The following is a 27,157-nucleotide window of genomic DNA, read 5'->3' as shown; positions in this document are numbered from 1 at the left end:
TAGTGTGAAAGGTTGGAAGTGGCATTAGCTATATTCTTTCCTGCTATTTCCAGTTTATTGCATTTACTGTTCCTTCCTCCTACTACACATACGCATTCTTGTCTTTCCTGTCTTTCTTTTACTTTTGCATCATTAGTTAAATTTTATTACAAAATTTAAAAATATACTTTGTTATGGAATGTATCTTCCCTTAGACTATATTTGATTTTGTCAGTAAGATAATCAGTTGTTTTTAATGTTACTGCCAATTCTGTTTCCTCCTTTATCTTAGATGACTTTTGTAAAAAAATAACACTTTTTGATGCTCTTTCCATGTTGTGCTTTGACTTCTCAGAACATTGGAAAACCAAAAAGGAACTGGAGTAAAGAAAAGCCCTATGTTGTGTGGACAGTATCCTGTTAAAAGTGAGGGAAAGGAGCTGAAGATAATTATACAACCTGAGACCCAGCATAGAGCTCGGTACCTGACTGAGGGTAGCCGTGGCTCAGTAAAGGACAGAACACAGCAAGGCTTTCCTACAGTAAAGGTACTTTTTTAATTTAGCAATATATAGAAGAATTTACTACAGTTTTACTTGTTTGTTATTTTGTTTTTAACCAGCAAAAGCTGCCTGAAATAGAAGGGTAGACTTGCTAGCTATATATAATAGAAATTAATTAAAAGTCTGAACCGTAAGCCAAATATTGTTACTTTAATATCATTTGAATTTTAGATTAAATGAAAGAAATGAGAATGTCTTCTGATAAAAAAATCTGGAAATTATAACTTATCTTCCTCTTTTATTTGATATCAGTAATGACCATATTAGAATATAAATATAAAATTTCTTCCCAAATTTTATATTTAAGAAGAAATTTTAAAGTGAATTCAAACATGTATTTCAGAAATTATTATGGACTTAGAAAATAAGATATGTTTTTTTAAAGATTTTACTTATTTTCAGAGAAGAGGGGAAGGGAGGGAGAAAGAGGGAGAGAAACTTCCTTGTGTGAGAGATACATTGAGCAGTTGCCTTTCACATGTGCCCAACTGGGGACCTGGACCACAACCAGGTATGTGCCCTGATGGGAATCAAATCTGCAATCCTTAGGTTTGCAAGCTGGCACTCAATCCACTGAGCCATACCAGCCAGAGTGAAAAGAAGGTTTTTGAAATGGCTGTTAGGACTGTTCAACTCAGAAAAGCATTGGTTGATAGGTAACATAAGTCTTCAGTTTAAGGACTAGGATATCAACTGAGTCTTTATCTTTCCAGGATTTAGACTAAAGAAAAAGGGAGCTTAAATTTAGCACCCTGGATACCTTGTTACAGAGTATATTTCTCTTTGAAGACAAACCAGAAAAAGGGGGTAGAGGATGTTTAACAAGTTTTCCAACCTGATACCAAATTGAGAGGAATTTTGGCTAGTTACGTAGCAGATTCTTGATAAATAGTTTGTGTGTGTTATTTGAACAATATTTAGTTGGACTGCCTTTCATTTTATACTTGGATGAAATACTGCTAGAAAGTTGGGATCAGGAAATTTGCTTTTGACCATTTATAAGGTTGGTTAATAGTCACATGTACTATATCATATCTGCCCCTCTACCACTCACCACATCAACTCATCCTCAGTCCCTTAAACTCAAAACAAGTAACAGATAAGTGAGAAGTTACGCTTTTTGTAAATATTAGTCTAACTAGATATGTTGATAGCTCAGTTAATATTTTTGACCTAATTTCCCTGACTTTAAGTTTTGCTGTATCTAAGTTCTCATCTGGTCAGAAGTACTGTTAGATAATTACCTGTGATAGGGAGTGAATTGACTGACCTTAAAAGTTTGTTTATTCAGCCCTGACTGATGTGCCTCAGGGGGTTGAGCTTCCTCTTGCAAACCAAAAATTCTGTGGTTCAATTCCCAGTCAGGATACATGCCTAAAGGTTTGTGCGCTAGATGCCTGGTTGGGGTGTGGGAGAGGCAACAGATCATTGTTTTCTCACACATTTATGTTTCTCTCCATCTCTTTCTCCCACCATTCTTTCCCTAAAAATAAATAAGTAAAATATTTTTTTAAGTTCATTCACTCAACAAATACTGTACCCCTCTATTAGCCAGACACTGTTCTAGGTACTGCTGACTGAGTTTGGGTAGATTGCTTATTTGCCTCATTATGATATCATGTCACAGAGATATAGCTATACTGGGACAGAAAAGATGTATGAGTTTTTTTCAAGTATTTTGGTGTATATCATATGAGTTATTTTGTGATTTTCTGCATTCTATATTAGCAGCTTCAGTGTTTAATTGTAAACCTTATCAAGAAGCAGCATTGGAAACATTTGTTCCCAAATGCTATTTTAAATGTTTATTTATTCTTCAGCATACAAGTTATAATTTAATTTATGAAGACTTACTAGAAACTTGTAATGATCCATATAGGCCCTATTTCAATTTAGCCGTTTTTAAGACCATAATGATTTGGTCCAGGACTTAATAATGTCCTATGTCTGCATCTATGAAAATGAGCACCATTTCTTTTACTATTATGATAGCTATACTCCAAACACTTTTCTGCTCAAATAGCCTTAAAAGAGTAAAAACTGAGTATAGGTACTCATTAAACAATAACAATAAGGATGCCTCTAACACAGTTTAATCAATTTTCCATTAGTGGTGGCGGTAAATCCTGAGTGACCCACATGCTCTTTTGGCAGTCCATAAATTTATAAATACCTAAAGTATTGTGTATTCATTCTTACCTGAATAAACATTCTTATCTTGTACATATTAATTATAAATGATAATTTATCATTAAACATCTAAAATTGAAATTAAATGTGATTATTGCAGAATTTAAACTTTATTTTCTATAGAAACAGCTAATTCTCCTTTAAGAAAATATTTTACCTCTGTTTCTCTTGAGGATTTAAATTATTTCTCTATTGTAATCCAGTTATAAATATAAGATATAAGACTTGGTAGTAACTGTTTGATTTTACAGATAGATTATTTGAAAGGCTAATTAGTGTTTATGCTTATGTTATCTCACTTCAGCTGGAAGGCCATAATGAGCCAGTAGTATTGCAAGTGTTTGTGGGTAATGACTCTGGTAGAGTGAAACCGCATGGATTTTATCAGGCCTGCAGGGTAACTGGGCGAAATACAACTCCCTGCAAAGAAGTGGACATTGAAGGCACTACTGTCATAGAAGTTGGCCTTGATCCAAGCAACAACATGACACTAGCGTAAGTAATTAGTAAAAATTTTATTTATTTATATATGGACTTATTTTTAAGTTCCCAATGTATAGAATATTTTGAGTATCTTATTTAAGTGTTTAAATATTACAAATTAAAAAATAAATTATTGCAGAATGATAATGCGTTAAAATTAACTCTTTTATCCTTTGTCAGAGAATTTTTGTGGTGAAAGGTAAGAAAGTAAAGCCAGATGAAATGCTGGCTTTTCAGAAAATGATATAGAATAATTTGTTGGGATTAATAATGTTAACATTAAAAATAAAAATTACAATTTGATTTGCTTTCCTCAATTCTGTTTTTGTATTGTAATAGCAACCATTTAACAGAGACCATTTATGGTGCCTTGAACCATCTTGATGTGAAAAGCTAGTCTAAATATATACATTCTGTTCTTATTTTCTTATATTACAAAAAAAAATTATGTCTTGGGATGATACATTTCTCATCTAAAGCACTTTAACTGCGTGAAAAATACTAGAAGTGTTAATGATTTGAATTAAAATTCTTTTTCCCTAAGCATTTCGTTAAGGATCTTTAAGACTAAAGTTGAACCATCACAGCGCCAAATATATTGATACAGAATGGACTTGTATTGTAATTATTTGTATTGGACAGCTAAAGACTTTCCTCTAGTTGGTTTTCAGTTTCCTTTTGAAATCTTTTTTGTGTAGGTTAGTAAGAGGTTAATTGGAAAAGAAAATTTAAAAAAATTAGTAAAGATTTCTTAAATTTTTGAAAATTATAAAATAAATATAGTGGAAGAAAGGAAGTAATCGATTATAAAAATAGTACCTAATCTTTGTAAGTTGAAAATATAGAATAATTAAAAAATAATAATCATAAAAGGTTAGCTCAGTGGATTGAGCGCGGGCCTGGGAACCAGACAATCGTGGTTCTAGTCCCAGTCAGGGCACATGCCAGGGTTGCAGGCTGGTTCCCTGCAGGCCAGTTCCCATCAGGGGACGCACGAAAGGCAACCATACATTGATGTTTCTCTCCCTCTCTCCTTCCCTTCCCCTCTAAAGATAAATAAATAAAATATTTAAAAAATTTTTTTTCAGAAAAAAAATCATAAAAGGTTTAAAACCATACCCCTCCCCTCAAGAGACAACTTCCCAAAAGTAACCACTATTTTGATATTTATCTTTCCATCCTTTATTCTGATAAAATTTAATATTGTACCCACTGTTTCATAACCTGCTTTTCACTTATCATGAGCATTTTTCATAATATTAAATATTATCCTATATCATATACTTTTAAAAAATATTTCTTAAATTTTATTTATTTACTTTAGAGAGAGGGGAAGGAAGGGAGAAAGAGAGAAAGACATCAGTATGGGACAGATTCAGTTGCCTCTAGAATACCCCTAGCTGGGAACCTGGCCTGCAACCCAGGCATGTGCCCTGACTGGGAATTGAACCAGAGACCTCTCTGTTCACAGGCTGGTACTCAGTCCACTGAGCCATACCAGCCAGGGTTATTGTATACTTTTTAATGGCTACATAGTGTTCCATTCTTTGGGGGTCAGTTGCTAATATTTATAAAGTAAAACCAATTTCCTCTATTTTAATACCTGAATTAACTGCCAAAAGAAAGAGACTAAATTTACTTATTTATTTAAAATCGTGAAAATATCATTTGTTAATCATTACTTATGTTCTGATTTTGAAATAGTGATTTTACATTTTTACTGTTTTTTTTCCCTTTATAAATGACAAGCTGACATGATTAGGAATTAGGAATATTCAGAATTTATTCTTCCTTGCCTTTTGAAATTGGAACCTTATATTAAATATTCAAATATTAATAAGGAAGTAACTTTTCAAAACAGAAACTAGTTTTATTAAAAATATTATATGTACAACAGAAAATATTAGTTAATGTATTTTTTTCCTGTGTGTAGGGTGGACTGCGTAGGGATATTGAAATTGAGAAATGCTGATGTTGAAGCCAGAATAGGGATTGCTGGTTCCAAGAAAAAAAGCACTCGTGCCAGATTGGTTTTTCGAGTTAATATCACAAGGAAAGATGGCTCTACTTTGACTCTGCAAACACCCTCTTCGCCAATTTTATGTAGTAAGTAAGAAAATATGAAGATATCAAATATATAGAGGTTTTTCTCTTTTATTTTCTATTAATCTTTCAGACATCTCTAAATTTCAGATGTTTCACATACTCCAGCATTTGATCATGCAAAATTTGAATAATTAAAAACTATAGTCAGATTTTCTAGACTAAAGGTGGGTAATTTTGAATAAAATTCAGAAGATGTATATAGCATTTTATAGTTTTCTAATGTCATCCTATACTGATTTAAGAAGTAATTTGAACAGGGGAGGGAAGTGGGGAGGGCTTGGGTTGGGGGGGGAGGCAGAAAACTGTACTTGAACAATAAAAAAATGTTTAAAAAAAGGAAGTAATTTGAATAGTTTACCAGAAGTAAATAGCAAAGTTAAAAGATTTTCTCAACATCTTCATTGTGTGATAAATTGCTTTGATCCTAACTGTATTTTGTGTTGTAAACCTAAGAAACAGTAGGTAAGAGAGAGGTGTGCCCCCTATGTTCATTTGTGAGCATTATTTACAGTGGCCAAGATACGTAAGCAACCTGGATGTCCATCAACAGATGAATGGATAAAGATGTACATGTACACGATGGAATATTACTCAGCCATAGCAAGAAAAGGAAGGGCTTAGAGGGTATTATGCTAAGTAAAGTAAGTCAAAGAAAGACAAATACCATATGATTTCACTTATATGTGAACAAAATAAACAAGAGAACAAAATAAATGAACAAAGTTGAAACAGACTCATAAATACAGAGAACAAACTGATGATTGCCAGAGGTGAGGGAGCTGAGGTCAGTGGGTGAAAAGGTGAAAGAATAAGAGGTACAAGTTTCCAGTTATAAAATAAATAAGTCAAAGGAATGTAAATATAGCACAGGGAATATAGTTAATAATATCATAACTGTGTCCAGTGACAGATGATTACTAGACTTATTGTGGTGATCACATCACAGGGTATATAAATGTGAAATCACTGTTATGCACTTGAAACTAATATCAAATTATATGTCAGCTATACTTAAAAGAAACAGTAAGGTAGAAGCAGAACTTAGTAAATATACAGCAGTTAGGGATCTGATTATAAATTTAAGTATTGTACTTTAGTGTTGGGAAATGGGAAATGAAATTCTTATCTTGCTAATCCGAGCATAGACAGTAAATGACACGTGTTTAAATTCAGTCATGTTGTTGAATGCAAATCACCACATATTCTGGTTTCCCTCTAATGAGTATGATTACAAATAATAGGTAAGAAAATATTCCCTTTATACAATGCTCAACAAGATTTTCATTAAGTGTAATTTTGTTTGGTATTTTTTTCTTTGTAATTTATACCTGAATTCAAAAGAACAGAAGAGACCCATTCCATTCAGTTGAATTTCTTGTTGGATTGTTATGGCTATTATGATCTTGCTACCCCTTAGGACAATTACAGAGCCTTTGTTATTTAATTATAGTTTAGTTTTGTGAGATTATTTACCCTTATAAATTTTGTTTTTCTTTTCCTTTTAATTCATCTCAGAAATTATTGTAGCCATTAATTAGCTTAGCAAACACCCTAATTTTAAAAAGAAAGTACTGAAATGTCTTTTTGATCTTAAGAGAGCTCAAATGGATTTCTCTACTTTTCATTATTGTGAAAAATATGTTTTGGTACTAGTATTTCCTTGGGCTATTTAATCTGGGTAATGTTCAATTATAAATAGGCTGCTTTTAAATATCATAGTTTCTGTGTTCATTCTGTCACATTCAGATAGGGACAGAATGAATACTCTACAGATGGTTTATTGAGTTTTAAAGCTTTTCTAATTGGGGTAGTTCCATTCCAAATTTACTATAATTGGTAAGATGTCCCAACTTCAATAGTATTTTAAATTTATAAGCAATCAGATTCATGCATGCTTTCTTTTTTATAGTAGTTTACTGTTATAATTTGCATGCTATATAATTCAGAATTTCGAACTGTAAAATTAAGAGGTTTTTATTATATTCACAAAGTTATACAACCATCACCATTGTGTAACTTAATAACATTTTAATCACCACCTCAAGAAGAAACCCTGTACCTGGTAGCAGTCACCCTCCATACTGCTGTCACCCCTGTCCTTGGCAAGCATTATTCTACTTTCTGTTTGTGTGGATTTGCCTATTCCAGGCATTTCATATAAATGAAATCATACAGTATGTGGCCTTTGTATTTGACTTCTTTCACTGAACGTAGTATTATACTTCCAAGGTCTGTCAATATTGTATCATATATCAGTCCTGCATTCCTTTTTACAATTGAATGATATTCAGTTGTTTGGATATGCCACATTTTGTTTATCCATTAATTTGTTGATGGACATTGGTGTTTTTCAACCTTTTGGCTGTTATGAATAATGCTGCTATGAACATGTCTGTACAAGTTCTTTTGTACACCTGTGTTTTCAGTTTTCTAGGGTATATACCATAGAGTAGAATTGTTAGATCATATGGTAGTTTCTTGTTCAATATTTCTCTGAAATCCATCATAGGACTCACAGAAAAAAGTTTTTTTTAATCACCATTTTCTATACTTTTACTCCCTGTTTTAATATCATTTTTCCAAAAATGTTGAAAGGAACAGTTATTTTGATCAGTTTCAATTTGAATGTTTGGTCTCTGTTCTTCAACTGTTTTCTTTGACCTATTTTTAAAAGACAGTGTGCTGTATTATTAAAACTTTTCATATTCATGGAATCAGTCAACAAATTTTGGAAGGCAGTAAAATTGTTCAGGTGAGGTTTTTGTTTTTCTTCAATTAGTTTTGCTTTTTGAGGCTATAGTTTAATTAGTAAAAACAGTAGTGTTCTAACAAAATAATGCCTCATTGCCAGGCAGTCATTTATTCAGTATAAATGCAGTCCTTCTCAGTCCTAGCTATCTGTTCAAGTCCCATTGCATTAAAAAAAAAAAAAAAAGACATGTCACTTAATCTCAGGAAGTGAGTCTTATGAATGTTTTGGAAAAGCTTCACGATTAACTTAATGGATACTTACATTGTGCCCAACTCTGGAAATAAAGACATGATAGCTTAAGGAGCCTACAAGTCCAGTGGGCTAGGGTAAAAACTGAAAGGCAAACTCCCTATTATATTATGAAATGATATAAAGGTGTATATAACGTACAGTGGAAACATAGAAAAGAAGAACCTCTAATCCAGACTGCTTGAAGATAGTAAAATTTTACTTGTTTCTTAAAGGACAAATAGGGATACACCCAGAAGGATAAGACTTAGATGAGGGTCATTTTGGGTCGAAGGAAGTGTATATAAATATATTCAATGACTTCTGGTCAAGATGGTGGCACAGGCAGACATGGATCACCTCTTCCCACAGCTACATCAAAATTACAACTATAGAACAACCATTACTCAGAACTGTCAGAAATCGAGGGGGAATGGCAGTCTGACACTATGGAATTAAAGATACTACATCCCTCCAAATTGGTAGGAGATGCTCAGAGGTGAAACAGGCTTGTCCATCACCCACATGGATAAAAATTCAGGAGGAATATCTCAGGAGCAAGGAGTCCCAGTTCCACACCAGCCCCCCCAGCCTAGGGTTCCAGTGCCAGGAAGATAAGTTCCCACAACTTCTGGCTGCAAAAACTAGCAGGGATCGAGTCGCTGAAAGAAACTGCTGGATCCCCAAGCAGTTCTTCTTAAAAAACTCACACACAGATTCACTTACTCAGGCTCACTCCCTCTGAGCTCTAGCACCAGGGTAGCAGCTTGAAAGCACCAGTGGTGTACATGGAGAAACTGAAGTGTCTGGCATCAAGGCAAGCAGAGGTCTTTATCTCTTTTCTAAACCCTCCCTCACAGAGTTGGTAGGCTGGTGCCATACCTGAGACTCTATCAACCTGGCTAACACTGTTTGATCTGCCTTGGAGATCCCCAGAGACTTCACCCACCCAACTACAGGCCCACCCGAGCTGCTTTTCTATATAAATGTCTGGTCTTGGCTTATGCTTCACAACTTCCTAAATCCTCAAGCAACAGCTGGCCTCAATGAGCCCGAGGCCCAGCACTAGCAGCAGCCGGCCTAGATTCACAGCTTGGCTTCACCTGAGAATCTTCAAGCCCAGCACAAGTAGCAGCCATCTTAGATTGCTTTATAGCTCAGGCAGGGTAGCCCCAAGCAAAACACAGGTGGGGGCTGACATTGGTCTGTACCACCCAGGAAACCCTAGGGTCAGTGCACCCAGTGGACAGCTACAGGTTACGTGGAGCAACACTACACTGCCTCTGCACAGCTGATCCTTCACAGAAGGCAGAGGTTGGTGTTAAGTGGTCATAGCCAATCCTTGTAGCTGACTGGCCTGGGTGAATCCCTCCCATTGATCTGCCAATAGCAACCAAGGCTCAACTATAAGAGGAGGGTGTACTCAGCCCACACAAATGGCATACTTCAAGTACCCAGCATGGGTGATAGGGGAGGCTATGCCACTGAACCCTACTGGGAAACCACTACATTAGGCCACATTACCAAGGCACAGAGTCAAACAGTTCTACCTAAGATATAGAAACAAATAAAAAGAGACTACAAAAAATGAAGAGACAAAGAAACATGGCCCACATGAAAGAACAGATCAAAACTCCAGAAAAAGAACTAAATGAAATGGAAATGAGCAATCTACCAGATGCAGAGTTCAAAACATTGGTTTCAAGGATGCTCAAGGAACTTAGTGAGGACCTCAATAGCATTTTAAAAAGGTCCATTTAGAAACAAAGGGTATACTAATTAAAATAGAGGACAATTTACAAGGCAACAACAATAGAGTGGTTGAAGCCGAGAATCAAATCAATGATATGGAACATGAGGAAGCAAAAAACAACCAATCAGGGCAACAAGAAGAAAAAAGAACTTAAAAATGAGGATAGTATAAGCAGCCTCTGGACAACTTCAAGAGGCCCTACATTTGCATGATAGGGGTGCCAGAGGGGAAAAGAAAGAACAAGAAATTGGAAATCTATTTGAAAATAAGGAAAGAAAACTTCTCCAGTTTGGCAAAGGCAATAGACATGCAAGCCCAGGAAGCACAGAGAGTCACCAAACAAGATGGATGCAAAGAGGCCCACTCCAAGACACATCATAATTAAAATGCCAAAGCTTAAAGATAAAGAGAGAATCTTAAAGCAGCAAGAGAAAAGCAGTTAGTTACCTACAGGGGAGTTCCCATAAGACAGCTGATTTCTGAAAAGAAACTTTGCAGGCTAGAAATGGATTGGTAGGAAGTATTCAAAGTCATGAAAAGCAGATGCTTACAGCCAAGTTTGCTGTACCCATCAAAACTATCATTTAGAATCAAAGAGAGAGAAAGAGCTTCCCAGACAAGAAAAAGCTAAAGGAGTGCATCACCACCAAACCATTATTATATGAAATATTAAAGGAACTTTTTTAAGAAAAAGATCAAAACTATGAATAATAAAATGGCAAAAAACTCCACAAATCTGTCAACAATTGAATCTAAAAAAACAAACTAAGCAAACAAGAACAGAGGCAGAATCATGGATGCAGAGAGCATTTTGATGGTTGCCAAATGAGAGGGGGTATAGGGAAATGGCTGAAGAGGTGAGAGGATTAAGAAGAACAATTATTTACAGAATAGCCATGGGAATGCAAAGTACAGGGTAGGAAATGGAGTAGCCAGAGAACTTATATGCATGTGATGTTTGATGTGATTGAAACAAAAAGATATCTATGAAGAAGTGGTAAGATTTGAGACAATAGAGGTAGGCAGGATCTCCTTAATAAAGAGACTTATGTGTTGAGCTAAAGAATTTGAAATTTATCCCAACTATTTTAAGGAGCTCAAGGCTTGAACTTAGTAAGCTTTGGAGTGGAGTATATGAGGCAAGAGGAAAAGTAAACATACAAATAATACATAGTGAAACAAAAGATCCCCAAAATCTTTATTTAAAAAAGTAAAAATAAGAATGTCTGTTCCATTACAAGTTTCTCATTTGTGTTTATTTCCATAAATAAAACCTTTTTGCCTGGTTTGAGAAGCTGGAGTAGAATGAGAGGTGAAAAGGAAATAGGTTAATAAGAAGGGTTAGAATTGGATTGGGAGGTAGAAGGAAACAGGAAGATGAGAGTGAGGTAGTAAATGAAGAGGGGCCAAAAGGTGATAGAGGTGGAAGGGAGGAGAGGAAACAGATATTTGATATTCTGTCTAGAGACACTCAATGGAAAAAGGCTTAATGCCAAAATTCATGTTGTGCCTTGTGACCTGCTTCTGTTTGTTGGTCTAACAGTGGCCATTGAATACATTGCTTGTCTTTTTGTTTGTTTTTAAGAGGATGGGAGAATCATCCCCCTTTACATTCTTTTTTAAAAATTTATTTTTTTAATTTATTGATTTTTAAAGAGGGAGAGAAACAGTAATTTGTTGTTCCACTTATGCATTCATTGGTTGATTCTTATATGTGATCTGACCCCAGGGATCTAACCCACAACCCTGACATATGGGGTTGATGCTCTAACCAACTGAGCTCTGCTTATTGGTTAATAACCAACAAGAGTCCTGTTAGGGCCTCTTTTACATTCTTGACATCTTTAAATTTCTCCAGACAATGAAGGTATATATGTTTTCTGTTTTGGTATATTGTTTATATTATTTTGTTATACTATATCAGATTAGGAACATGAATCTTCATACTTTTTTGCTGTTTACCCTCTTGGAATAATTTTTATTATAGTTTTCATTCAATATTATTTTATATTAGGTATACAGCATGGTGGTCAGTCATACACTTCACAAAGTACTCCGCCCAATATTTCCAATACTCACCTGGCACCATACATAGTAATTATAATATTATTGACAATATTCCCTGTGTTGTACTTTACATCCCATGACTGTTTTATAACTACCAATTCATACTTCTTAATTCCTTTACCTTTTTCATCCAGTCCCCTAACATCCACCACCCTCCTCTTTTGGCAATCATCAGTCTCTTCTCTGCATCTATGAGTCTGTTTCAATTTTGTTGGCTCATTTATTTTGTTCTTTAGATTTCACATGTAAGTGAAATCATCTGGTATTTGTCTTTAAGTGATTTATTTTACTTAGCCTAGGTCCTCTGCCCACTTTTTAATTGGATTGTTTGTTTTTTAGGTGTTGAGTTGTGTGAATTCTTCATAAATTTTGCAAATTAACCCTTTATCAAACATATCATTGACCAATTTCTTCTTCCATTCAGTAGGTTGTCTTTTTGTTGTATTGATGATTTTCTTTACTCTTCAAAAACTTTTTAGTTTGATATAGTCCTGTTTCTTTCTTTTGTCTCCCTTGCCCAAAGACTTAATTTTTTAATACAGCAAAATTAATCATAGCTTTCTTCAATAAAGTATATTAGATTTTATCTTTTAATGCTTATTGTATTAAATATGACTGAATTTAATAAGTTTCTACTTCCCTTATGTCTGTATCACAACTTTAAGGAAAAAATACATTGAGTAAACTTTTTTCTCTTCACAGACATTATTAAAATGTTTTACTAATTCTTTTGACAGGTTGAAATATTTGTTTTACTGGTTTTGGTATTTACATATTCATTATTTTTTTTCAGGTTTGCCTTTTTTTTTTTTTTTTTTAATCCTTACCCAAGGCCATGCTTATTGATTTTAGAGAGAGGGGAAAGGATGGGGAAAGCGAGGGAGTGAAACATCAATGAAAGAAAGAAACATCAATTTGGTTGCCTCTGGTACATGCCCTGACTGGGTACTGAACCCACAACCTAGGCATGTACTCTGAAGAGGTTTCAAACCTGCAACTTTTTTGGTTTATGGTTTATGGAACAGTGTTCCAACCAGCTGTGCCACACCAGCCAAGGCTCAGCTTTGTTTCTGAGACCAGAATTTGAAAGCATCTAAAAACACACTATTTTTATAATACCAGAAAGATGGCTAGTTTTTTTTTTGTTAATTTTTTTTAAAGATTTTATTTATTTATCTTTAGAGGGGAAAGGAAGGAGATAGGGAGAGAAATATCAATGTATGGTTGCCTCTCGTGTGACCCCTGCTGGGAACTGGCCTGCAACCCAGGCATGTGCCCTGACTGAGAATGGAACTGCCATACCCTGGTTCGCAGGCCCACGCTTAATCCACTGAGCTACACCAGCCAGGGCTTTGTTGTTAAAATTTTTTAAGTAGTGTGATCACTTTCAAGAGTCAGCTTGAAAGATAAAGATAATTACTTAAAGATAAAACTAAAACAGTTAATGCTTAAATAATCCTGACTTTAATTCTGTTTAATGTGAAGTCAGTCCTGTTAGGTAAGCATTAAACTTTTTAAATAAAAATAACCATTTAAAGTCAAAAGTTTAAAGTTACATTATCTTGAACGGTAACAGACTAGTTCTTTGTGTAATGTAAATACAAATGTATAGGAGGTAAATATACATTAAACCTTCAGAGGGGTCTTATTTTGCCATCTCAGACCTTTAATATATAAGAGGAAAAAATGAGCTAGGAAATAAGTTTCTGATAATAATCAGTGAAATGGAATTTCCACATACTATTTGAAAATGGAGGGAAAGGTTATAGAATCTCCACTCATTTTGTTAATACAACATAGTCATATAATTTTGTATCTCATTGTTTTCTAATAAAAATATTATTTACCATATTTTGAATGTCCCTTAAAATATAGTTCCATTATTACTCCAAAAAGTTATAAATGAGTTCAGTGCATTAATTATTTTAAAAGTATATGTAATTGCTAGTGTCTGACCAATAACTGTTTCCACTGTGTTCATACATTAACCCTATAGGTACTGGACAGGATTCTAGACAGTGTATACGCACACATATTCAGAATTTCTTTAAATTCTCAGGCATTGCTGAAAATGTCATTTGCCATTTAAATATTTCATAAGGGTAGGATAGTTGTTTGTATCAGTAAGTGAGGCTAAATGATGCTGCAGTAATAAGCAATCAAAAAAATTTTAGTGGCTTAAAACAGTTTTTACTTCTCTCTGACTTTATGATGGTATTAGCAGTCTTCTGGAAGCAGGTCCATTCTCTTCACTCTGGGATCTGGCTGAAGAAGCTGCTAGTATCTGGGATATTGCCATTTTTGTAGTGGAGAAGAAAGGAGATGGTTGAACCATGTGAGGCTCTTAAAACTTTTGTTTGGAACTAGCACATTACTTCAGTTCATATTTCATTATTCAAACAAGTCATGTGGCTAATCCCCATGTGAGCAGAGCAAGAATTACAGCCTTTCCACTAGAGAAAGAGGGGCAGTGAATATTTTTACAATAACAGTTTCCCACATTACTTGTAAAGATAAATTAACTACTACATATGTAAGTATCTAAGGATTAAAAACTTAGAATATCTCATTAATTTAGATGTTAATACAAATGATAGATGTTTACCTTTATAGTGTATATGTTATAAGGGTTTACTAAAACAACAAATAGTGTAATTTCATTAACCAGTGTTACCCCAATAAGTTTAATTAAAAACAAAAAGTCAGCTCTGGTCGGGTGGCTCTGTTGACTGGAGCATTGATCGTCCTGCTCACCAAAAAGTTGCAGGTTCGATTCCCAGTCAGGGCACATATAGGAGGCAACCAACTGATATTTCTCTCTCTCTCTCTCTTTCCCCCCCCCTCCTCCCCCTCCCTTTCTCTCCTCTTCCTCCTCCCTTTTCCTTCCTCTCTCCTTCTCCTTCTCCCTCTCTCTCTCTCCTTCTTCCTCTCTCACCCTCACACTCTCTCCCCCACTCTACATTCCCCATTCCTCTAAAATCAATAAACTAATCCTTAGGTAAGGGATAAAAAAGTAGTTAGTTTTAAAAACCATAGTGTTAACTATCTATGCCAAAGTGCTTAACCTTAAGGGGAACAGCTTTTTTGAGAACTTAAAAGATATTTACTGCCTTGGCTGGTGTGGCTCAGTAGATTGAGCATCGGCCTGCACTGAAAGGTTGCTAGTTCAATTCCCACTCAGGGTACATGCCTGGGTTGTGGGCCAGGTGTCCTGTTGGGGGCGTGTGAGAGGCAACTGATCTATGTTTTTCTCCCTGTCTTTCTCCATCCCTTGCCCTCTCTCTGAAAATAAATAAGTAAAGTCTTTTTTAAAAAGGTATTTACTGACATACACTAGTATCCTAGGAAGTATTCTGGTAGAAAACTACTTCTTAAGTGTCATTAAGAAAGAATGTTTTGGGATTCAATTATATTGGGGAGACTGTGTACTATACTAACTTCTTGGATATTTAGTGTGCATCAGAGTATGAAATGCTTTGAGAAATTCATTTAGTTTGCTTAACCCAGTATTTCCATGATATACTTGTTTGGAACCTAATTTACTAAGCAATACCTATTAATTGTTCTTAAGGAAATCCTGTCATGAGGAAGTTGGTTAGCTGATTACAGTTTATTCATTAGATCTGGCTCTTCGGTGCTTGTCAACAACCTCTTTGTTAATTTTAATAGTTGTTTGTGGTCTTTGTAATTGAAAATCAAGTGCATTTTCTTTTTAACCTCGGGGTATTCCAGTTCAGGGAAATTTCCCTGGTAGAATTATTCTGAATTGAATACAGTCTGTGTTCAGGTACTCTTTTAGTGTAGGTCTTCTGACTCCTGGGTCTAGATCCTTAAAGGAGCCCCAGTACCACCCAGAGGCACTCATTGTCTCAGAAGTCTTACAGTGGCATGCACGACTGACATTTTTAAGGTTAGGATTGTGCAACAAGCATGTTTTTAAGTTGAAGTTGTAAAAAATGTTTTTAAGACAAAAACAAAACCAAGTCCATATTTTTAAACTTTATTATTTCTGTAATGAGAAAACAAAGATGACATATAATAAATGAAAACCTTATCTTAGACATTAATCCATTCCCATAAAACCTTACAAGAGTTATTAAAAATTAATAGGGGCTTTTCTATTTTTTCTGTTCTCTGTTAGGGTAAAAATTAAGTTGTAGAATAAAAGAAGTCAAATTTAGAGGTCAACAAAGACAACAATTGAGGTTTGATTTTAGGTAAGAAATAAGTGTTGGTGGTTCTTTTTATGGAATGCTTATGTATACCCACAGCTCAGCCAGCAGGAGTGCCAGAAATTTTAAAGAAAAGTTTGCATAGCTGTTCAGTGAAAGGAGAGGAAGAAGTATTTTTAATTGGCAAAAACTTTCTGAAAGGAACTAAAGTGATTTTCCAAGAAAATATTTCTGGTAAGTAGGCATAATACTGGTATAAATATTGTTGCATATTTCACTTTATTATAAAGATACAGTCATAACTGAAAAGTAAAAATTTTTTCAAAATTTTAGTAAGCCACTGTTTTTATTTCAATCAGATGAAAACTCTTGGAAGTCAGAAGCTGAAATTGACATGGAATTATTTCATCAGGTATAATTTAAGCATTTTTATAGTTTGATGGTTTACTCTCTGAGAAATTCAGTTTTGTTCCAAAATTTTCCTGAATTAACAGATTAAATTTTTTCTTTATATGGGATTGATGTAAGTCATTTAAAGTTTCTTGAATTTCTTTAACTGAAATAGAACTATTCCACTGGTGCTAGAAGTGAGAGTTCTCTATTTTAAAAAGTTTAAGAGCATTAGCAAATTGCCATTGCTAATAAATGGAACATTTCTATTATTTATTTGCTCTGGGAATTTGGATTATCTTAAATCTTAACCTATTATTAGTTAAATCAAAGGAAATTTATTTATTGAATACATGCTATGTTCCAACTGTTTTATGTTTGTTACCTTTTTGTACTCAAAAGCACAATTTGTTAGATTTGTATTAGAGAGTGTATTTGTAGGCCCATACTATGGATTGTTTTTTAGATAATAAGGAAAGGACCTTGAAAACAAGAATGAAGAACTGACTTAAGAATTAATATGCAGAGCAAATAGGATCAAATAAATGTTGAGACTAGCAGAAGAGGATAAATTTACATGAAAACCAGATAGAAAACATGCAAAACAATAGTATGTTTAGATGTGGATCATAGAGACTAGAGAAGTAGGGACATAATAATGTGTAAAACGCTCAAAGCTTAAAATTTAACATAAAATGCTAATAGGAATTAAAAAGCAAATGAAAACAAGCAAAGAGATAGAAAAGGCAAAAAAAATTAAAGTCTGCACCTAGTTTTTTTTTAAAGTTCTGAATTCCTTTGTATTTTATTTATTTTTATTCCTTTGTGCTTTAGAAAAATTTAATACAATTTTTAAATATCATACATCCAATATGTTATGTCCAATATATTGCCAAACTCAAAGCAAAGGGCATATACTTCCTAAGACTGCTCTCCCTTCAGACATCAGCCACAAGTTTAGTGGTCCCTTGGCCACTTGCACTTTTGAACAGTTGGCTTCAAATTCAGCGGTTTCCACTCCCCTCTCAGGCTTGCTAAAACAATTCACAGAATTCAGGAAAGAACTATACTTAACTATTTTAGATTTATTACAGCAAAAGGACACAAATCAGGAACAGCAGGAGAGGTTCCATAGAGCAAGGTCTAAGAGAGTCCCAAAGATGAAGCCCTTCTCTTTTCCCTCCCTCCATCCCTTCTTTCTCTTTTCTTTCTCTCTTTTCTTTCTCTCTTTTCTTTCTCTCTTTTCTTTCTCTCTTTTCTTTCTCTCTTTTTTCTTTCTTTCTTTCTTTCTTTCTTTCTTTCTTTCTTTCTTTCTTTCTTTCTTTCTTTCTTTCCTTTTGAGGCATGAGGTCATTATATTTTTAAAAAACTATTCTTCAGGGCATTATGCCAGCTATAATAATCATAAAAGTAAGATATATGGTAGAATGGAAAGGAGTTATGTCCTTATTTGGTGGCTATACCTAGAGACCCTGGGGGTTTTGCAAACAAATAGGTAAACAAATTAAATTACAATACTATCCTTCATTGATTCTGTGGTTCTACTGTTTATTTTAAAATTTTGATTTTTTTTTAAAGATTTTATTTATTTATCTTTAGAGGGGAAGGGACAGAGAGAGGGAGAGAAACATTAATGTATGGTTGCCTTTTGTGCATTCCCTGCTGGGAACTGGCCTGCAGGGAACCAGCCTGCAACCCAGGCATGTGCCCTGACTGGGAATCGAACCGCGATTGTCTGGTTCGCAGGCCCGCGCTCAATCCACTGAGCTACACCAGCCAGGGCTAAAATTTTGATTTTTAAAAAAATATTTTATTTATTTATCTTTAGAGGGGAAGGGAAGGAGAGCGTGAGAGAAACATCAATGTATGGTTGCCTTTCGTGCGTCCCCTGCTGGGAACTGGCCTGCAGGGAACTGGTCTGCAACCCAGGCATGTGCCCTGACTGGGAATCGTACCGCGATTGTCTGGTTCGCAGGCCCGCACTCAATAAAATTTTGATTTTTTGCAAAGAGAACTTTCTAGATTTTTTTTCCTAAGGGGATTTCTGGGAAGTATTTAGAGTAGAATCGTATCTGAAGTATAAAGAATTAATCCTAGAGATTATATTAAAGAAAAAACACAAAAATTAAACAGTTAAAGGGATAAATGATCAGAAAACCTGTTAAAAGGAATGAGACTTGCTGGTTATAAAGAAATATCAGGCCTATACAGAAAAGTTGAAAAGGCCTCTATAATATTAAAAAATGTTCAGAAGGTGGTGAAATAGAAAAGACCATTTGAAGATTACTTTGCAAATTGCAGTTATCAATAATTGTGGTAGCTAGCTATTTACAAGCCCAAAATCAACTCAAGTATTTAACTTTTTCTGTTATACAAAAATTGAGATTAATGAAGTTGGAGAAAACAGTTCTTTGTTTAACATTTGGCTCTTTTAGTCAAGGCCTTAATATGTGATAGGCTTATTGCCATTATATATACTCCCATTTTAACAATTTTAGATAAGTTCTATGGGCCATTTTTTGCTCATTATACACACACACACATATACACATAGGAGTGGGCAAAAAGTTTACAGTTGTATGTGAAATAGTTTATTCTTGTATTATGTATTAATTGTATTACATATTTGTATTACAACTGTAACCCTAATTTTGCCACCGCTGTGTGTGTGTATGTTGGTTTTGAAAGAAAGCAAGAGAAAAGATGCCTACACCAAGACACATAATTAAAATGCCAATGGTTAAAGGTAAAGAGAGAATCTTAAAAATAGCAAGAGAAAAGCTGATTTCTCAAAAGAATCTTTGCAGGCTAGAAGGGATTGACAAGAAATATTCAAAGTCATGAAAAGGAAGGACCTACAACCAAGATTACTCACCAAGTAAAAATATTTAGAATCAAAGAGCAGATAAAAGAGCTTCCTGGGGGAAAAAAAACTAAAGGAGTTCATCATCACCAAGCCATTATTATATGAAATATTAAAGGGGCTTATTTAAGAAGAAAAAAGATCAAACCTATGAACGAAAAAATGGCAATACATATATATCTATTAACAAATGAATCTAAAAAACAAACAAACTAGACAAACTAAGCAAACAAGCAGAACAGAAGCATAGATACAGAGAACATTTTGATGGTTGCCAAAAGGGTGGCAACCCTTTCTGGGGGAATGGGTGAAAAGGTGAAGGGATTAAGAAGAACAAATTGGTAGTTAAATTACAGAATACTCATAGGGATGTGAAATACAGTATAGGAAGTGGAGTAGCCAAAGACCCTATATGCATCACCCATGAGCATAAACAGTGGTGTGGGGATTACCTGAGGAAATGGGGGTATTGGGTGGAGGAGGGCAAAGGGGGAAAAATTGGGATAACTATAGTAACATAATCAATAAAATACAATTTTTTTAAAAAAGGAAAGAGAGCTAACAGCTTGAAATGTGGAGATGATTTTAAAAGGGAACTAGAAGCCCCGGCTGGTGTTGCTCAGTAGATTGAGCACGGGCCTGCGAACCAGACAATCGCGGTTCGATTCCCAGTCAGGGCACATACTGGGGTTGCAGGCCAGTTCCCTGCAGGCCAGTTCCCAGCAGGGGACGCATGAAAGGCAACCATACATTGATGTTTCTCTCCCTCTCTTTTTCCCTTCCCCTCTAAAGATAAATAAATAAAATCTTTAAAAAAAAAAAGGGAACTAGAAACTAAAAAACGGGTGTATTAAAAAGAACCGGGCAGAGGTATTTGATTTAAGAATAACTTGTTTTTAAAAGCATGAAACAAGCATTAGTGTATCAAAAATAGAAAATTGTATAGATTATTGTTTTTCAACCTTTAGTTTTCTAGTTTATATTGCATTTTTTGGAGTGTAAGAATAAAAACATATGAAGAAGCTTTTGGAATTTTCAGTATAAATATAGAAAACAAGTTCTTGATAGAAATACCAAAAAGAGCTTCAGAATTTTTGTGAATAACTAAAACTAAACAAAGGTTTGAGAGTTCAGACATTATATGTTTTTAAATTGTTTTATTTAGGAATGATAAATTATCTCTTAGGAGAGTGAAAATATCTAGCACCATTGCTTGTAAATTCTGAAGAAGTTTATCCCTTGGGAAAAAGAAAATTGTTATTTTTGAATCCAAGAAGATTTTTCTAAGAAATTAAGATTCAAATGTTCTCCTTTTACCCCAGAGAACATTGTACCTGCTCCAAAAGCCTCTAATCCTTTGCTTGTTTTGTCTGTACTGTACTCCTAGCTCAGTAATAGTTAACTGCTCTTAATTTGTGAGAGTCGTGTTTAAAAATAACTTTCTATCACTATTCACAATTTACTTAGTTTTTAATCCAAATTGCTTGTAAAATAGATTCAGACCGAAGAAATATGAAGAATTAGTATCAAAATACATCCCTTTGGTTTTTAAAAGGTTTCAAAGTAAATTTGCTTAAGTAACTGACTTTTTGGCACTAATTCTGTTGCTCATTACCAAAACCAAGTTTTTATTCAGAAGAATAATTTGTTTATAGTGATTGCCAAATAATTTTAAAATGGGAGGATACTTCACACATCCGTCTATTCAGCAGTCTTTTAAACTGCTTTGTGTTGTAGTTGCAGTGTTTAATCCAAAGAGTAAAAACAAAGGTAGGCCAGATATAAAAACACTTTCTTAGAAGTTGGATTAGTACAGTTACATTTTTTGATGACATGTGATAATAGAGTATGCGCTGTCAAATATTTTTTTGTTTATAATGTGACTATGTGAGAGTTTTGAAAGATGGCTTAGACACAAATTAAGTTTAGAAATTGGAACCTTGATCTTGGCCTTATTTGTCACATGTTCTATTAGACTGAGTCAACCAACTATAATCTAAGTAAAAAATATCATCAAATACACTTTGCCCTCAGCTGCCATCATTGGCCTCTTGCATATCAATGTCCTCAAGTACAAAAGCATAATCACCATCCCTTGATGTTCCTTCCCATTACTGTATTGTACCAGGGAAGAATGGAGGAAGTCTAATGTGGTTCATAGTATCTTACAAGAAGGTGTAATACCCTTGAGTACCCTTGAGTAAGTGCTGGTGAAGAAGCATTTATGAACGCTTCCCTTTTCTTATAAGAATGCTTCTGCTACTTTTCTGACAAAAAATAACTTTGATTTACTGGGGTTTGGCTAAACTGAACCTTATTTGGCTAAATGAGAACTAAAGTGATTAGCAAGCGGTGAACTGCCCTGTGCTGTGAAATACATCTCACTTTAGGTTGCACAGAACATATGGTAACTGATACTGTGCTTGGTGGGCATATTTTTTTCTCAAAATTTATTCATTGTTTTATTCAACAAATATAGTTGTATGTATTTTGAGTAAGGCGCTTAACAGGATAGATAGACTGAAGAACAAAATGTCTAGGTTTTCATGGAACTTAACATTCTTGAGCTTGTAGAGAGACAAAAAAAAAAAACAGATAATCACAGTAATTTCAGGTGGTAAGTGCTGTTTTAGAAATAAACAAGATTATGTAATTAAGACTGGGAGGGGTGCTACCTTCGTTCCCAAAGATAGTAAGAGAAGGCTTCTCTAAGGAGGTAACATTTGAGTAAGTCCTGAAAATTGTTAAGAAAGTAGACATTTGGACAGGTGAAGGAAAAATATTCCAATAGGAGAGAACAGTGAGTTGTAAAGGCTTTGTGGTAAAAAATTAGTATGTTAAAGGAATGGACTGAGAAGGTCAGTGTGGCTAGAGTATAAATAATCTGGGGAGATTTGGGAATGAGATAAAGTTGTCATGGCGGGAAACTTATAAGCCATTGTAAAACAGTTGCATTTTATCTTAAAGTAGTTTTAAGGTTAATGTCCTGATGCCCGTGAATCTGAGCTTTAAAATATTTTTTCTAGTAGGACTGTTAAACTTTATAGCTAACAGGAAATGTATTTAAGTATAATTTTTATTTCAAAATTTGTATTTAAATATTGCTTCTTTTCTGACTCTTGTAATTTTCTTTCAATTAGAATCATCTTATTGTGAAGGTTCCTCCATATCATGACCAACATATAACATTGCCAGTATCGGTGGGAATATATGTAGTGACCAATGCTGGAAGATCTCATGATGTTCAGCCATTTACTTACACTCCAGACCCAGGTATGTTGAAATAAAAAATTCTGAACTGAAATGAATGATTAATTTCGGAAGGATATGAAAAAGACCAGCCAGTGAAAAAGAAAAAGTTGTATACTAAGATGAATTGATACTAGTATTTTTTGGAGATAGCATTATTTCCTAAGAAGATGGCCACCAAATACTGCTTTTACTCTTAATTTTAAAGGGATCATTTTTGCCTTATGCTCTAAAGTCAGACTCTTCAGAGTTATCATACAGGTTACTCTGTAGTAAGAATTACCACTCACTGAGTACCTCTAAAGTACAGAAAGGTGAAAGTGACAACTTCAGGAAACTGCTGATAATTTAGCATGGCTGGCTTTTTTGCAGGATGCATTTTGGGAAAGGTGAGAGAAAAGCTTGGAGAGATAAGAGGTGAAGTTACAAATAGAGTTATATGCCCGTAACATTTTCTAATCTTTATAATCAAAATATCAAAAACTACTGGTGAATAAATATTTTAAATATAATTTTAAGCGTTTAGGTAAAATAGATGCTTTAGAAACCAGAGCAATAAGAGCAATTGAAATGTTAAAAGTTTAGAAGATCTTTAGATCTTCTGGGTAAGAAGTATATTATGAGTTGTTTGCCTGCATTCATTTAGTTGCGTGAAGAAGAGAAGCCTTTTCCTGGCAGAAGTAGGGAGAACGTTTTGGAAATGGAAACTCTTCATATGTTCCCATTGGATTTGATTTCTAGGCTTGATTTCTGCCATGCTTACCATTGGTTCACTGCATTCCAGGCTCAGGTATTTTCAGAATTCGCAGTTTTTCGGTATCTGTAAATTATTCCCAAATAGTTCAGGATTCAGTAATGTACGAAGTGAAAAAAAGGTGGCAGGGAAAGAAATCTCTGGCAACAAAAAGTGATGGAAACAGTAGCTAAGACAGTTATAACTAGTGTTTTTTTTTTTGGTTTTGTTTTTTAAAGATTTTATTTATTTTATTTTTAGAGTCCTACTAGAAAGAGAGAGGGGAAGGGAGGGAGAAAGAGAGAGGGAAACATCAATGTGTGGTTGCCTCTCACGTGGCCCCCACTGGGGACCTGGCCCACAACCCAGGCATGTGCCCTGACTGGGAATCGAACTGGCAACCCTTTGGTTTGCAGCCCACGCTCAGTCCACTGAGCTACACCAGCCAGGGCATTTATAACTAGGTTTGATAAATTACTTTCTATCACTTAGTTGGACCATTGTCTTTTTTTTTTTTTTAAATCATGCCTGAATTTCACAACATTGATTATTTTCCACCAGTTTGCACAGAAGTATGGCGCAGTGTAGCACTAATGAAATCTTCTTAGTATTTATCTCAGAATAAAAGATCACAAGTAGAAATTTCAGACAGAAAAAGGACAAGTTTAGAAATAATATACTGGCTTTAACGAAAATAGGGAAGAGAAAATTGGCTTAAACTCAAAGACCAAATATTTTATAGTTTCCATTCCAGGAAAGTCTCAGAAATCCAAGGAAGTTTGATTTAAAGCTAATGGTGGTTAAAGCATTTTAGTAATTGCTAGTTACTAAATATTGACACTGAATATTTTGTGTAAGAAGGTGCTTATTTGTGTGGGGAGAAAGATGACATAATTAACACAAAAGAACTTTTTTCTAAGGAACGTCTGTGTCAGTTGTGTGGGAAGGGAAAAGAGAAGTAAGTGTATGTGTATGTCAGGAAATAGCCTTACATTGTTTGCTGTCTTGAAAATCTGAGGTTTTGTTGTTGTTTGTTTTTATTGATTAATTATAAAGAACTTCAGGACTTTGACATGCTAGAATCAACACTAAGAATTCTCATTTCTTAATAAGTGCTGGTTATTATAAATTTCCTTTTGATAAATTGCTAAATAAAACAGATTTAAGTCTTCTGCTTTAAAGCCTGTACCAATTGGCTAGATTTAGCCACATTTAGGTACTTATTAATACAGGTTTACTCTTTTAAATATCCTTTATATTTTATATATCATAGATAACATTTGCTCTCAGAAACCCTTATTTGAATATGCAGCATGCAAACTTTGTAATGAGATCCATTGTTCAGCTTCTGCATTTATGATATAGCTAACTAAAGAGTCTTCCCATAATTTCACTTTTTTGTATTGTATAAAATGTGATTTCTTTTCAGGTGTACATGTGAGAGAATATAATTTCAGGAAGACTTGGCTAGAGAAAATTTGCACTATTTCATTGTGATAAATTAGTTGCTATACACCTGGAGGGCCTTGGTGTACCAGCCAGGGTTTCCAAGCTCTGTCTATGCTATAGGCCTAAGACTGCACACATAAGAGTGTTGTGCAGAAAATTTGGGGATCTTGAATACATGGTCTAAATGTAGAATTGGAGCAAGGGCTCAAGCGAACATAAACTGGTCTGCACTGTCTGCGAATCACAAACCCCTCTGAAGCCCTCTGGGGCTATACTGCCAAAAATACATCACATGTGCATGCTCTCAGGCATTTAGATACTTAGCAGAGTTATAAAACCTTTGTTTCATTGCCATTTAGTCAGTGACGCTTTGCTTAATCATTAAAGCACCTTTATTTTATTTTATTTACATCAGTCAGTTAAGATAGAGAAATCACATTAGGTTTTTTTGCAGTGACTTTTCAGCAGTGATTCCTTTAGAAATGGGGGATATAATACTTATATTTTTTGTTCAAAAATAAAATGACTAGAATTTGATTTAAAAATATAAATTTAATTTTTTAAATATTAATTTCTGTTTTTAAATCTATGATTGTTATAGTTAATGTTATGCTTAATTATCTATGGATTTCTTTTTTATTAAATTCTCTGTATATCATTTTTTGAACCTCTTGTGTGGCATGCTGAGATAAATAACTTCATTGTTAGGAGATGTGTATATTTTGTCTCTTTATTCACAAGTAACCATCTTTTTGTAGTCTCTTTATATAACTATCATTTTACACTGCTATATCAAGAATAAGAACTTGAAAGCTCTGGCTGGTGTAGCTCAGTGGATTGAGCACAGGACTGCGAACCAGAGGATCGCGGTTTGATTCCCAGTGAGGGCACCCGCCTGGGTTGCAGGCCAGTTCCCAGCAGGAGACACACGAGAGGCAACCGTACATTGATATTTCTCTCCCTATCTCCTTCCTTTCCCCTCAAAAATAAATAAATAAAATCTTTAAAAAAAAGAATAAGAACTTGAAAATAAGCTGACTTAATTCCCATTTTGAATAAGATAAGGAATATAAAATAAAAGCATTAAAAAATTAAAATTAAAATCTACTTAAATAAGTTTATCATATAGTCATTTTAGGCAACAACCTATTTATTTGGAATTTATTTAACTTTATTAACAAGAACTGATCTCAGCCCTGACCAGCTTGGCTCACTTGGTTGAGCATCATCCTGTAAAGCAGAAGGTCACCGTTTTGATTCCTAGTCAGGGCACATGCCTGGGTTGCCGGTCTGATCCCCTGTTGGGACACGTGCAAGAGGTGCCCCAAAACACCAGTCAGTGTGTTTCACACATCAGTGTTTCTGTCCCTCTCTCTCTCTATAGCTGAAAATAAATAAAATCTTTAAAAAATAAGAACTGATCTCAGTTCTTAGGCCCATTAAACTTAAAGTTATATTAGATTTAGTAGTATGACTAGATATGATAGCACAGCAATTCTCCATTAATAATAGCAAATATTTTTTTCAATGCTTTACAAAAAGAATAATCATAATGCTATATAGATGCCATATTTTTAGCAGTTTTTTAAAGTTAGCTATATTGACTAATATTTCTGAATTCATATTTTAATATATTTATGTAGGTGATGAATTTTATTCATGCTGATGTTACACAGCTTATTTGATAAGCTTAAAAATTCTTCTATCACTCTTCTACTCATCAGATATTATCAATGTGTGTACTGTAATAAGAATTTTTTTAAGATGCTGTTGGTTTTGTTTTGATAAATGAGCATATGCTTCTGCCCAATTGGAGATGGTGAATTTTAGAGCATAGGCTGGTAATTAAAAAACTCATTTCAACTTAGAATTTGTAGTAAACAAATAATTTAATGATTCTTTGTGAGAAAATATTCCAATTAGAGAATTTTAGAATATGCATTTTGTTAAGGTGAATAAGTTTAAATACATACATTAATCTTTTTTTTAATAGCAGTAGCTGGTGCTTTGAATGTAAATGTGAAGAAGGAAATATCTAGTCCAGCAAGACCTTGCTCTTTTGAAGAGGCCATGAAAGGTACCAAGTCGTTTCCTCTCAAAAATTGTAAAATAGGTGATCTCATATATTTTCTTTAGCAAATTTTACTATTTTGTTTTCTCTTATGTACTTGTAACACTTA

At 34.3% G+C, this 27,157-nt stretch overlaps 1 protein-coding gene across 6 annotated transcripts in view; it reads left to right on the top strand.

Annotated features, from left to right (window-relative positions):
* NFAT5 (nuclear factor of activated T cells 5) overlaps positions 1-27,157 on the top strand; it is a 132,735-nt gene that overhangs the window by 83,352 nt on the left and 22,226 nt on the right. For 4 of the 6 annotated variants that reach the window (XM_037162539.2, XM_037162537.2, XM_037162542.2 and 1 more), the window contains 7 exons: positions 335-527; positions 3,037-3,227; positions 5,149-5,321; positions 16,393-16,527; positions 16,653-16,705; positions 22,687-22,819; positions 26,971-27,054. In XM_037162539.2, coding sequence (XP_037018434.2) covers positions 335-527; positions 3,037-3,227; positions 5,149-5,321; positions 16,393-16,527; positions 16,653-16,705; positions 22,687-22,819; positions 26,971-27,054 — 962 coding nt within the window. The remainder of the gene's footprint in view (positions 1-334; positions 528-3,036; positions 3,228-5,148; positions 5,322-16,392; positions 16,528-16,652; positions 16,706-22,686; positions 22,820-26,970; positions 27,055-27,157) is intronic. The other 2 variants (XM_037162540.2, XM_037162538.2) reach the window with 1 other exon arrangement.

The sequence above is a fragment of the Artibeus jamaicensis genome, unplaced genomic scaffold (genome assembly GCF_021234435.1).
Source record: "Artibeus jamaicensis isolate MK-2021 breed Jamaican fruit bat unplaced genomic scaffold, CSHL_Jam_final contig_464, whole genome shotgun sequence".
NCBI lineage: Eukaryota > Metazoa > Chordata > Mammalia > Chiroptera > Phyllostomidae > Artibeus > Artibeus jamaicensis.
The sequence above is the reverse complement of the archived record's forward strand: the minus strand, read 5'-3'. Positions and strand labels throughout refer to the sequence as shown.